This window comes from Rhinatrema bivittatum, chromosome 2 (genome assembly GCF_901001135.1).
Source record: "Rhinatrema bivittatum chromosome 2, aRhiBiv1.1, whole genome shotgun sequence".
NCBI lineage: Eukaryota > Metazoa > Chordata > Amphibia > Gymnophiona > Rhinatrematidae > Rhinatrema > Rhinatrema bivittatum.
In genome coordinates this window covers 343024436-343039277 of record NC_042616.1, presented here as the reverse complement: position 1 = coordinate 343039277, position 14842 = coordinate 343024436, and the positions used below count along the sequence as shown (strand labels likewise).

The 14842-nt window shown below is 41.3% G+C and overlaps 1 protein-coding gene across 1 annotated transcript in view; it reads left to right on the top strand.

The window, feature by feature from the left end:
• Window positions 1-14842, top strand: part of TMEM245 (transmembrane protein 245) — a 442721-nt gene that overhangs the window by 421672 nt on the left and 6207 nt on the right. Inside the window, 1 exon segment of the mRNA XM_029589853.1 lies at window positions 13200-13394. Within this exon segment, the coding sequence (XP_029445713.1) occupies window positions 13200-13394 (195 nt within the window).

Here is a 14842-nt window from a genome sequence, read left to right as displayed (position 1 = left end):
CCCGGGTCCCTCACTCGAGGCCGGCCCGGGCTGCTGCGCTGCCGATTCGGCCTTCCCAGGCCTCAGCTGCGGCGCTCCCTCCTCAAGGGAGACGCCGGCGTCCCATCGCGTCTGGCCCCGCCCCCTAGGCACGGGCGTGTGCAGGGGTTCGATATTTAAAGGGGCCAGCGCGGGAAACTTGGGGGACGCCCTCAGGATGACGTCAGACGCTGCAGGATATTGGCCTAAACCTGCAGCTTGGCCTAAACCTTGCCTTGCAACGAGGTTCGCTCAGTTCCCCTGAGCCACTAGTTGCTGCGTCTGGACTCTGGATCGTGTCTGCTGACCTCTGGCTTCTGACCTGGCTCCGTTCCCTGACTACGTCTTCAGCTTCTGCCCCTGGCTTTGGTTTGTCTTCTGGCTTCTGACCCGGCTTTGTCCTTGGACTCCGACTTCAGCCTCTTCCATTACTTCAGGTATCCGGTACTTGCTGGCCCAGAGGATTCTCCTAAGTCCCAGCGGCTCGGGCTCTCACGGGCTCCTCCCGGGGGAGCCACGGGCTTCCGAGGTTGAAGATCCATCCAGCCTCCTGGGCTCAGCCGGCCTCATCCTCCATCTCGTCGGCCGCTACACGGATCCTTGGTTGCATAGGGTCCTGCCTAAGTCCAAGAAGTCCGGGTTCCTACGGGCTCCTCCTGGGTGATCACGGATTTCCAGTAGTGAAGTCTTCTCCGGAGTATCTTCAGCGCCGCCTCCCGGCTGTGACGCTTCCTGTGGGTTCCCACAGTTTACCATCTACAGTCTCAGCCGGCCCAAGGGTCCACGACCGTAACAGATTTTATTCACCAATAGAGGAGAGCGAGCCACATTGCAAACATTTGTCATGTCTTCTGAACAATTCCTAAAATTGTCCTACCGACCTACTTGAATATTATTCTGTAAATTCAAGAGGTGACAACTTTTGTAACTCAAAAGCATGTTACGATCAGTGGGCTTCCTATAAATTGAAAATGGAAAACTTAAAGTAGACACCCCAGTCATGATCCCCAGGAATGATACTATTTCATAACTAGCATGAAATGAGAATTGTAGGTTGGGATCACAGGCATTTAACCATGTACAAATGCAGTCAAAATCGCTAGACCTCCTATTCACAACACCAAAATGTCATCGATAAATCTGTCCTTAAACACTAAGCATTATCTCAATTGACAAGAAAATATCAAGACCTCATAATAAGCTGTACCAGCAAAATGCATGCCTTTTAAATAATCATAGGTCAGATTTGATCATTTTTACATTTTTTTAAGGCTTTTTTGTACTTTTGCACATGTTATTTCAGTGAATCATTTTATATAACCCCATATGCAATCAATGTAACCCTGACACAGGTCCATGTTTTGATGTAGAAATCTGCATCAGGGGATGCTGAATTATGATTCATCCATAGATCATACAGAACTATCATTTATTCTGAAATGCAGATTAGAATTGTAAATAGAAGATAATGCTGAGACCACATCATATAGGACAAACAACTCATACTCTGTCAAACCAGCGTTGATGCCTATCTTGGCACCAAAATCCAGACTGGAAATTCCCTCAAACGTTAGTTCTTACATACACCAAATTCTCACTATTAAAATATTTTAGCAACAGTTTTTTCAAATAAGAGAATACCAGTCAATTCAAGATTAAATTCTTGAGGTGCTATAGTGTCTGAAAGACAGAAAAGACTGTTTTTCATTCCTTGGTAATTTATTCTCTTGACTACTGCAGTGCCCTTTATTTGGGCTTGTTCAGACAACTCTACGTGCCCTTCAATATGTTCAAAATGCTGCTGTAAAAGTTGTCAGGGACTTTGATTTAACCACACATTTATCCTGTCTTTATGGGTAACCAATATTATCACACTGTCTGGCAGATTAAGTTAAAGTTCTTTTAATGGTTTTTAAAGGTTTTTATGGACTTGCATCTTCTTGTTTTAATGCCACCTTGAAACTATATCAACAGACATGTCTGCTAAGATCCTCTTCCCAGTATCTATTTAATGTTCCATCATACAGATTTTTTTAGATTTGATGAGTCTCATGATTGTATATTTGCTGTACAGGAACCTTTTCTTTGGAATGCCTTTCTTCTGGGAGTCAAGATAGAAAGCTCTGTTTTTCCATTCAGAAGATGATAAAGGTTTTTATCTTTAGCCAAGCATATAACCTAACTGAAGATGTTAGTAATTAAGGAGTTGAGATGAGACTTGGCAATATACTGGCTCACTGTTTTTAGTGTCTGGTTATTTGGCAATAGGCCCATTTTATAATATACCTCATGAGGCATTGTTTTTTATTGTTTTCTCGTATTTTATGTTTTATTTCTTTTACTTTGTTTAATAATGTCTTATGTTGTTCTTGAATATGTTGGTTGTTTAATAATGTCTTATGTTGTTCTTGAATATGTTGGTTGTTTTATGATTATTTTATGAATGTATCCTTCTAAACTATCCAGAAACGTTGCTAGGTAGTATATACATTTTATAAATAAGATCCGGAAAAAGGGGAATATCCTGAGGGAAAGGATGACTCTTCCATGGTATGGCTCTTTCATAAGGAGGAACTTTCTTCCTTAATTTCTCAGGCCTTATGAGGTTGGAACATTTCTGAGGAGACTGTTATCAAACCGCTATCTGATGGGAGGAGCAATCAGATAGGAGTTAACAATCTGTTATCATTCGGAGTTAACAGTCTGCATAGAATAGCAATCTGTTATAGTTAGGGATAGTTGTGGGTGGATCCTTGGGCCGGTGGCAGATGACCATGCCCCGGGGGGGGAGATCCCGAGAGGGACCACCGGTCAGGCTCAGAGTTTGGAGACAGACACACACTAGTTCTTTTATTAAACAATATATTGAACTACCAGAGATGGCAGTAGTGAGCTGGAAAGGCCGGCTGGGCTGTAGTCCCTCAGATACTGGAACAGCGATCCATGGAGGCTGAGCTGTAGAGAATCATGAGATATAGTGAGTAGGCAGGGTATGCAGATGGTAACACTCACACAATGTCTCAATAAAGCCCAGGCGGTGGAATGTGTAGGCCCTTGAGGAGCAAATACCTGCTTCCAGGGAAAGCTCAGAGAGAACGATGGTAACTCACTGATTTAGCTGATATAGTTGGTAGAAGAGTATATGAAGCAAGTCTGGGAACAAGGGCCCTCGAGGAGCGAGTACCGGTTCCAGACTGTCACCTGAAAAACAAAGGAGAGAGCGAGGCCCCCAAGGAGCTGGTACCTCTGGTAAGTCCGAGGAGGCAGAGTTGCTTAGAAAGACAAAGCGAGTCCATTGTCAATCCTTGCTAACTCGATGGTGTTAGCAAATACTGAGACCTTAAATATCCGTCGCGGGTGACGTCATCTTTGGGGGGTGCCCCGAGGTTTGCGCCATTGCCGGTACTTCAGTCGGGGCTGCGGCGTGCACGCGCCCTTAGGCCTCCAGAAACATGGCGGATAGCAGAATCAAGCCGGTCCGGGAACGCCCGAAGACTTGTGGCAGAAGAACGCCGCGGCAGCCAATCTTCCCGCGGTCGGAGAGGGAAGTGCCAGAGAGGTAAGGAGAGTGGAGAGAGGGCGTCGGGCACTGACAGACACGATAGAGAGGAGAAAAGAGAAGAGTGTCCCTGTTATGCTGAGAATGCTATTGTAACCAGTATTCGGAAGCCAGCTAAGTCCTTTCCCTTGCATAAGGCACTAAGGATCTTATTGATCTTAAATGGTTCTTATTCATTCCTAGAGGCTAATTTTAAAGAGTCTGCTCATTGGCTATATTGTACCATTTAGCATCTCAAAAGAGAGAGAGAAACTTTCATATCCCAAGGAAGATGTGCAGGTTTACACAGTCACTAAGCAATCTACTGCTCCATTGGAAGGAGACATGTCTCTAAAGGATGTACAAGACAGGAAGATAGAATCAGTGGTAAAGCAAGCATTTGAGGCTTCCATTATGGTACTTTTTAAGTGGCGGCTTGCAGTCGTATTTTGGCAAGTGCTAGCTTGTGTTTGTCAGAGGATTTACAGGAAGGAGCCTTGGAGAACACTGCCTCCTCAGTATTGGAAGAAATGTCTCATACAGAGCCGGGAGCAACCTTTTTGGCAGATGCTTTCTTTGACACTGTGTGCACATCAGCTAGACATATGGCCTCCATTGTGGTAGCTAGGAGACTTCTGCAATTATGCAACTGGTCAGTAGATTGAATTTCCAAATCAAATTTGACAAAACTCCTTTTTAAAGGGAATTTGTTGTTTGGAGAAGACCTAGAGAGATGGCCAAGGTTTGGGGATTAGCCTAGTGTACCAAAAGATAAGGGTGTGTCATGAACACTGTAAGCCCATAATATGCTTAAGAGATACCAAAAGGTATAAACAAGGAAGGTCTGTTACCAGTCAGATTTCAGTCCTTCTATTCTAATTTATACCAGTCAGAATCCACTGCTTCCACATTGGATATTAATCAGTTTCTTTTTCAGGTCTCTCATCCCTCTCTCACAACAGAGCAGCAAATGTCCCTGGACAGACCTATCACTCCAGAGGAAGCCGCGTTGGCTTTATCTCGTCTTTCCTGTGGAAAAGCACCTAGACCTGATGGTTTCACCATGGACTTCTATCAGGATTTTCAGGATGTGTTCCTACCTCATTTACATTCTTTTTCTGATACAGTTTCTCATCCTTTATCTGCTTCCTTTTTCTCTGAAGCATGTATAGTGGTTTTCCAAAGCAAGGGGTGGACTCCCAGCTGATTTCCATTTACAGACCAATATCTCTTTTAAATACAGATTACAAAATTTTAGCTAAGATCCTGGCTCTTAGGCTGACGGATGTCATGAGTTTTTCTCATACACCCTGATCAATCTGGGTTTTATTAAAAATAGGTTAATTACCAACAATGCTCGCCTCTTCCTTCATATGCAGGAACAGGCCCTCATCCTTCTCTTCCCCAGTCGTGGCCTTCTCGTTAGATGCTGAAAAAGCTTTCTACCAAGTGGAATGAAGGTTTTTATTTGACACCCTACAATTCCTTTACCGTTCCCCGACTGCCTTCCTGTTTATTAATAATCGGATCACCCCCCGCTTTCCTTTGCACACAGGCACTCAACAGGGGTGTCCTCTCTCCCCTTTTTTGTTTAATGTGGCTTTGGAACGCTTATTGCTAGCTATCAGACAGAATTCCAACATTGAAGATGTCCCCATTGTATCTGTCTGCATATGCTGATGTTGTTATTCTTTGTGAACCCTACTACCTCCCTTCCTCATTTGTTTGCTCTTATCTCATCTTACTCTTTACTTTCTGGTTCTAAAGTTAATTGGCATAAAACTGAGATGCTTGCTTTAAATTCCCTTCAAGGTTTGGTAGACCTGTCAGATTACCCGATTCGTAAAGTATCCCAAGGTCTCAAATACCTGGGTATTCATTTCTATGACACAATTTTTCATACCGTGTCACTCTGTGAGTCCCCTCTGTTACAAATGCTACGTGATCTGTCTTACAATGGTCTCCTCCTCAACTAACTTTGTGGGGTAGACTGGATACCATTAAGATGGTTCTTGCCCCACGGCTGAATTTTGCACTTTCTATATTACCCATTTTCTTTTCTAAAGATTTCTATGACTAGGTTGACCGTCTACTTTCCTGGTTTTTATGGCATAATAAAATTCCTCGTATTGCTTTATCTAAGTTGAAGGCTGATAAGGGCAGGGAAGGTTTTAACTTTCCAGATTTTTATACTGATCATCAAACCTTTATTTTGCAACAAGGTTGCACAATTCTATATCCATTGGTGGTCATGCGCTCAGTTGGCACATTTGGCAAGATAATGATATTTGGTTTTTCTCCACCATATATCGTAATGGAACTTTTCTTTCTTTTATTTATTTATTTATTTATTTATTTATTTATTTATTAACCTTTATTTACCGACATTCGTGCAGCACATCATGCCGGTTTACAGAGAACTCAGCCAAGTTACAACAGGAATTTTCTCTACCTCGCTCTCCATTTTTTATGCCTGGTTGCAACTTCGTAGCAGCTTAATTGCCTTACCGCTGTCTCAGTGCCATGTTGCTGAATACCCCTTTCTGTACTCTCTCTACTGGGATTTCATAAGAACATAAGAAATTGCCATACTGGGTCAGACCAAGGGTCCATCAAGCCCAACATCCTGTTTCTAACAGTGGCCAATCCAGGCTACAAGTACCTGGAAAGTACCCAAAAACTAAGTATATCCCATGCTACTGATGCTGGTAATAGCTGGCTATTTTATAAGTCAACTTGATTAACAGCAGGTAATGGACTTCTCCAAGAACTAATCCCAACCATTTTTAAACCCAGCTACACCAACTGCACTAACCACATCCCCTGGCAACAAATTCCAGGTTAGTGCAGAAAATAGTCACTGCTATTACTAGCACCAATAGCATGGGATATACTTAGTTTTTGGGTACTTGCCAGGTACTTGTAGCTTGGATTGGTCACTGTTATAAACAGGATGCTGGTTCTTTAGGTCATTTAGCCTCATGGATTTACAAATTTCTGAAAGATTCTCTTTTCCATCTAGTGACTCGGTTACATACTCTATGGCTTTCAGAAGTTGATTGTCCTGCTGGGGTTAATTGGGAGTCTTTCTGGAAGTTTACTTTACGTATCTCTCTTTCTTCCAGTTTGACTCAGTCCTCTTTTTTTCTTCTCTCATCGGGCAGTGTGGACTCACTGGAAACATTTTCGAGCTGGTCTCCTGTCCTCACACAATTGTTGGTTGTGTTCTGCGGCCAAGTCCACATTGTTACATAGGCTTTATTTTTGCCCTATGGTTTTGTCTTTTTGGCAACAAGTGTGGGCCTTGATCTCCAAAATTCTGCATTTGTCTTACCCACTTACTTATCGATATTGTTATTTTTCAAGGGGCAGCATTACCCTTTTGCCTCTCTTCTCCACAGCGTAAACTGCTGGATTTTTCTTTTGGCTGTTAATATATCTAATTTTGTCCAACTGGAAACACAGTGATTTACTAGCCATACAATTTTGATGGAATTCTGTTTTGTATAGTAAATATGAAAAGCTATGGCTGTTTAATATAGAGTAACTCAGTGGGTGCAATTGTGGAAGCCCTTAGATGATTATTTTGACTCTCTTTAATATATTTGCTTATGTGCACAACCGTGGATTTGTATGATTCTTCTATTTTTCACTTGTTTGATACATTGCTGCATCCCCTAGTCATTTTTTGTCCTCTTATATATCATTTGATTTCTTATTATTTCCTTTTGGCTCCCTTTGTATTTGATATTGTTTAATGTTTTGCTCTGTGCTCCTGTTTAACCTTAATTAAACAGGTTTGAACACAGATTTCAGTCCTTCTGCTCTTCAGAGAGGAGGGAAGGATGGAACCTCAGTGGTGGCAGGGTCCTCCCAGGATTCCCAATGAAGATTTGAGGACCCAGCCTCAAAATCAGAGGATAGGCGGAAGCCTGACAAGATTTTATCAGAGCTGGTTCCAAATTATCTCAGATCAATTGTTCCTAGAGGTGATCCTCTAGAAATTTCCCATCCTATCTTAAAATGCTTTTATGGTTTCTCTTATCACTCCGCCCTAAATAAAAAAAAAAGGCAATAAGGATGACACTTGATGGCTTCTGGGCATAGAGGTGGTACTGGTCCTGAGGGACCTGTGGTGTCAGAGACCGTATTCAATTTACTTCATCCTATCCTGGATTTGAAAACAGTCAACAAGTCCTTGAAGGTTTCACATTTCTACATGAAGACTTTGAAATCGGTGATAGTGGCTGTGAGGCAAGGGGAATTTTTGGCATCCTTGAATCTAACAGAGACCATATCTCCACATACCTATCAGGAAAGATCAGCAGAGGTCCCTTCGCTTTGCAATATTGTGGGGTCATTTACAATTTCAAGCTCTGCACTTTAGGTTAGCAGTGCCCCAAGGACATTACCTAAGCGATTGGTTGATTCGAGTGAAATCAGTACAAGAGAGTGTATTAGCTGCATAGAGAGAGATCCAGTTGTGACTGGAATCGCAATGTGTAGTAATCCTTTCAAAGAGCAGTTTTCTACTCTCACAGTCTCCATAATATCTGGGAGCTCATCTTCCACATGAAGATGGAAACGGCTATGCTGGACAGAGCAAAGAATTCAGAAATTGCAAGGAAAAGTCTATTCCATGTTGGACCTCAGGAGACTGAAGGTATGGAACTACCTACAGCTTTTGGGTTCCATGGTGACAGCATTGGATTTGGTTCTGTGGGCAAGAGCTCATCTGAGACCACTTCAGAAGGCTTTATTAGCCAGATGGGATCCTCAGTCACAGGCTTACTTGGTCAGGCATTCTGTACCGGGACAGTTCAGAATGAGCTTATGCTGATGGCTGAACATCAAGAATTAGGAGAATAGGTAGATCTCGAGTCACCATCTTGGGTGACTGTTAAGATAGATGCCAATATGTCAGGTTGGAGAGCTCATTGTGGTTAGAGAACGAAATAAAATGGTCCATCAATCATTTAGAAACCAGAACAATTGTTGCCCTCCTTCACTTCGCACCTTATCTCTGAGGTCAAGCCATCAGAATTTTATCAAGCAGTAGCATATGTGAATCATAAAGGAGGCACCAGGAGTCATCGGGTAGCCCAAGAAATGGAATTGTTGATTCGCTGGGGAAGATAACTTGAAGGACTTTTCAGCAGCACACTTAGCCAGGGTGGAAATGTTCAGGTAGACTTTCTTAGTCACCAATTTGTTAGATCGTGGAGAATAGGAATTATCCCAGGAAGTATTCATTCTCATAGAATGCAAGTGAGGATATCCTATCATGGACCTTACAGCGACCAGCAGAAATGTAAAGGTGCAATGGTGGTTCAGTCAAAAGGAAAATATGGGGTTCAGCCAATCTGCATGCTTTGGTTCAGGAGTGATCTTCGAAGACAATCCTGCATGTGTTTCCCTGACGTAGGCAAAGTTCTGCAATGGATGTCTGGTCATCAGGGCCTCATGATTCTGGTTGCTCTAGTCTGGCCCATGCAGATCTAGTCAGGTTATTGAATGGAGAGGTAATGCATCTGCCTCAGCACAGGAGTCTTCTCTCTCATAGCTTAGCTCTTGAGAGGGTTCATCTGAATAAGAAGGGTTATTCCTAGGAGGTGGTGAATACTCTCTTAAATGCTAGAAAAGCTTCCATTTTGGCATTTATGAAGATTTGGCAAGTCATTGAAAACTGTTATTCAGACAAATAGATTATTCAGAGCAAGATGGCTGCCGTTTGAGTCAGATGTGCAGAGGGCTCTCCTTCGCTTGCTTTTGAAATTTTTGCTTAAAAGAAAATAATGCCTCACACCCAAATGCAAGGCGAAATTGAGGGAGATGCGTACATCTTCTCCCTTGCCGGCGTCGGTACAGCCATGGATTGAATCCTTCTTCGCGCCGACATCAGAAGAAATGCTGGAAGACAAGGCTGCTGTAGACGCCGACACAGAGCAGGTGTCGGCACTATTGGCCGAATCAATATCTCTAAGTCCCTGGCGCACCGAGCACCCCCTCCCCACCTCAACTTGTGAAAAAGTTTACTGTAATAGCAGGCTCCAGAGAAGTGGAAGAAAGAAATTTGCACCATGGGATGCAAGCAGAGATTAAATCATGTAAAAGTGAGTTTTTACTGTTAAGGCCTTCTCTTGAATTTGCAGTGAGGAACCTTGCTAAAGTGAAAGGAGCATGTAATTCTGGGAGGAGGGGGACGAGTCAAACAGGAGTGGGAGAAGTGGAGACCATGATGAATGGTTTGACTCCCTTGACCAGGCTACCCCGAGATTACTTTGGAATCGTTGTGGTCAGCTATAAAATCACTTGGAAACTGTGATGTTGAAATTGACTGAGATTACATTAGAATCAAACCAGCGCTTTGAAAATTTTGAAAACAACATATCTTCAGTCAATACTAAGTTGGTACAGTTGGAAACCTGTGTTGATACTGTGGAGTCTCTCCAAACATAATTTTGTGCGATCGGAAACTGTGAATTTAAAGAAGCTGGAAAATCTTGAAAATACAGTGAAGTTTCTAAATCTTCAAATTCTTAATTTTCCCTATCTGAAATTGATTTCAGCATACGAGATGTTTAGAAATTATTTAATTCAAGTTTTGAAAGTTTCTATCAAGGCGATGCCTGTGATAACTAGGATATATTATCTGCCTATAAAGGAAGAAATTATAAAGAAAGATCTACCTGAAAATTCATTAAACTTGACAGAAGTGTTGGAATCATCGATTGATACTACATTTACATCTAGAGCAACGCTATTAGTGTCCTTTGCATTACCATCTGATCGGGACATGGTGTTACGTTTGTTTATGTGTAATCATATGATACAGTTTCATGGGGGGGGAAATTTGGATTTAATCGAATTTATCAAAAATTTATCAGGAGAGAAGGTAGAAATTCCTAAGTATGCACTTGGAGGTTCTGGCTAGGGGAGCCACTTTCTTTTGAAATATCCCTGCAAGTTTGTTGTGAATTATTTAAACTTTAAGTATGTTTTTCTTGATCCACAGCAACTGCATTTGTTCTTGGATACACATTAAGAACATAAGAAATTGCCATGCTGGGTCAGACCAAGGGTCCAATCAAGCCCAGCATCCTGTTTCCAACCAGAGGCCAAACCAGGCTACAAGAACCTGGGCAATTATCCAAATACTAAGAAGGAATCTCATGCTACTGATGCAATTAATAGCAGTGGCTATTCCCTAAGTAAACTTGATTAATAGCCGTTAATGGACTTCTCCTCCAAGAACTTATCCAAACCTTTTTTAAACCCAGCTACACTAACTGCACTAACCACATCCTCTGGCAACAAATTCCAGAGTTTAATTGTGCGTTGAGTGAAAAGAATTTTCTCCGATTAGTCTTAAATGTGCTACTTGCTAACTTCATGGAATGCCCCCTAGTCCTATTATTCCAAAGTGTAAATAATCGAGACACATCTACTCGTTCAAGACCTCTCATGATCTTAAAGACCTCTATCATATCCCGCCTCAGCCGTCTCTTCTCCAAGCTGAACAGCCCTAACCTCTTCAGCCTTTCCTCATAGGGGAGCTGTTCCATCCCCTTTATCATTTTGGTTGCCCTTCTCTGTACCTTCTCCATCGCAACTATATCTTTTTTGAGATGCGGCAACCAGAATTGTACACAGTATTCAAGGTGTGGTCTCACCATGGAGCGATATAGAGGCATTATGACATTTTCCGTTTTATTAACCATTCCCTTCCTAATAATTCCTAACATTCTGTTTTGCTTTTTTGACTGCTGCAGCACACTGAGCTGACGATTTTAAAGTATTATCCACTATGATGCCTAGATCTTTTTCCTGGGTCATAGCTCCTAATATGGAACCTAACATTGTGTAACTACAGCAAGGGTTATTTTTCTCTATATGCAACACCTTGCACTTATCCACATTAAATTTCATCTGCCATTTGGATGCCCAATCTTCCAGTCTTGCAAGGTCCTCCTGTAATGTATCACAATCTGCTTGTGATTTAACTATTCTGAATAATTTTGTATCATCCGCAAATTTGATAACCTCACTTGTCGTATTCCTTTCCAGATCATTATATATATATTGAAAAGCACTGGTCCAAGTACAGATCCCTGAGGCACTCCACTGTTTACCCTTTTCCACTGAGAAAATTGACCATTTAGTCCTACTCTCTGTTTCCTGTCTTTTAACCAGTTTTTAATCCACAAAAGGACATCGCCTCCTATCCCCTGACTTTTAGTTTTCGTAGAAGCCACTCATGAGGGACTTTGTCAAATGCCTTCTGAAAATCCAAATACACTACATCTACCTGTTCATCTTTATCCACATGTTTATTAACACCTTCAAAAAAATGAAGCAGATTTGTTAGGCAAGACTTCCCTTGGGTAAATCCATGTTGACTGTGTTCCATTAAATCATGTCTTTCTATATGCTCTACGATTTTGATCTTGAGAATAGTTTCCACTATTTTTCCCGGCACTGAAGTTAGGCTCACTGGTCTGTAGTTACCCGGATCGCCCCTGGAGCCTTTTTTAAATATTGGGGTTGCATTGGCCACCCTCCAGTCTTCAGGTACAATGGATGATTTTAATGACGAGGAATAGAATATTATGTTTGATCAATATATGGTATCAACCTACAAAGGAGGAGAAAATTTTAGCTGATAATTTCTTTCCTTGAGTCTAGCCAGACCAGTCCAAATGAATGGGTTATGTACACCAACCAGCAGATGGAGACAGAGATTAACAACCAGTATTACCTATAACAAGTTAATACACTATCACATGAAATTCTCCCCATCACCCACTAACTAGGGGGCTTCCAAGAAGATAGAAACAGAGAACTATATACAATGTTGTCATAAGACATATTCCTGCTTTTCTTTTCTTTTTTTTTATCTCCTTTTTTTCCCCTGCACCTTAATGTAATATCCACAGTTGTAATGAATGTTTGTCAAATGGAGAATGTCCACTGGTCTGGCTGGATGCAAGGAAAGAAAATTATCAGCTGAGAACAAATTTCTCCTTGCTGTTATAGTACATAGGTTCTCCTTGCTGTTTTGCGACTACATATGATCCTCCTTCAGGTATGCCTATATGAACAAGCATTTTTGGCTTTCTGTCCCTTACTTCATGTCAATTTGAGCATACTCTTTTTTTCCACTGTGTTCCAGATGCTAATAATATGAAAATTACTCCTATAGAACAAAATGAGGCTTGGGTGTGCTGAAATGAGACATATAATGAGAGCCAGGGCCAATCTAAAAAGAAATGTCAAGATTGCGTACATAGATTTTCATAGATAAACAGAGTCTCTAAGCCATATTTTTTTTAATATTGAAAATCTGGTTTGTATTCCTTGAAGTCAACAAACAAATATTTAACAGAAAATGTTCTAAGTCCCAAATTTGGATGGATTCAGTCCAACATGATTTGAATGTTTGCCTTTTTTTTTTACTAAGTGAAAGTAGAATAATTTCTTCCAAAGTGTGCATTTTTGCAAACAATATCAATGCAATATATTCAATGCCAAAACTTGTTTTATGCTGTATATTTTCTTTATGTTCATTTTTGCAGTAGAAGTGGTTGTGGTGAAACAATTGGCACAATGCATTAATTTGAGACGGTTTATGCTTTTATTCCAGAGGCGGCCATCCCTACCTGACAGGCTTGGCAGTTGCTGGTGGAGCATACTACCTTGGACTGGAAGGTGCCATCATAGGCCCCATACTTCTTTGTATACTAGTGGTTGCCTCTAACATATACAGTGCTATGCTGGCAAGCCCAACAACCGCAATGCCCACCCCATCACAAACACCTTGGCCTTTACAGACAAACAGGTAAGTTCATTCAAGAAGAGAACCACAAGGCCAGATGTGTACATGGGAAAAATTCTAGATACAAAATCGGAAATGCCCAGTAAGACATCTGGCTCATAGTGATCAAACTCTCCCTGAAGCTGGAATGAATTGACTTTCAGTGAATTAGGACTTTGACCTCTAATTCATGTGAAAAGTTAAAATTGTGGTGATTTTATTAAGAAATTATTCTTGACGGTTGCATATCCACAGCTATAGTACATTTATTAATGCTTTTGTAATCTCTGTAAAATCTTTATCCAGCAGACTAACCTTACAGATAAAGATAATAGGTTTTTTGACATTGGTATCTTTTTTCAATTGAAGCGCATAACTTTTCACTGCCAGGAAAATTATATGTGTGAGACCAGGAAAATTAGGCATGTATGTCAATATATCAGATGCAGCAACATGGTGTCCATTCTCACAGACGAGTTTACATAAACCTATATTTTTCCTTAACCATGGAAATTGCAAACGTAGATTGGGCAGCACCAGGAAGTTATACACATAAGTTGAAAAACCACACACGATGAAAATTGGCAAGGGCATACAGCACACATACATATACATACACCATTTCTCAAATACACACTGCTTCCTTGTCTCACACACACTCCCTTTCTGACACACAGTCACAGAGACATCCTCTATTTCATACACACACACAGAAATGGCAGCATGTCATTCAACAACTCGTATACACAAATTCAAGCTTCTCTCAAATATATACACAAATCCTTAATATCACACAAACATAAAGCCTCATTCTTGCATAAAGAACCATCTACATATATTGTGTCTAGGGACATATTGATTGTCACTTTGCTTGTGAAATGGATAGGACCTGATTTTGAAACTTTTTTTTAGGAATAGGTCTTTCTTTTTTAGGAAAGAAAGTGTTTCTAGATTTCTCTAAACACACACAGTTGCAGAAGAAATCTTTATTTGCAGTTTAAATCCCAAGTGTTGGGTTTGGGTGCTTCTTTTTCCTCTTAAATTCCTCTGCAAGTGTGGTAGTGGTATATCAAGGAAATAAGTTTGTTTTTTAAGATGTTTTTGTAATTGAACAGATTTCTTGAGGATAAGACTAGTACTGTTTAAAGTCCTATTTGTAATAGTATGCTTATATATGAAGGATTAATCTGATGTAAAGTGTTGGAATTTTTGCCCGGAAGAGAAAGCCAGGGCATGGTTCCATGCAGGTGGGAAAAAGGAGAAGCTATGCCATTGCTAGCAGAAGAACAGCAATACTAGGAGGAGCAAGGAGCAGCAGCACAGTCTCAGGGGGGCCGGAACAAGCAGCAGCAGCAGTGTGGTCCCTGTCCATTTGGAAGTAGTCACATTGGCCCAGTCCCTATTCTGCTGTAGGAGGAGCAGCATAAGCTGCAGATGTTAAAGGGGGGGGGGGGTCAGCCCACGCAGGCCTT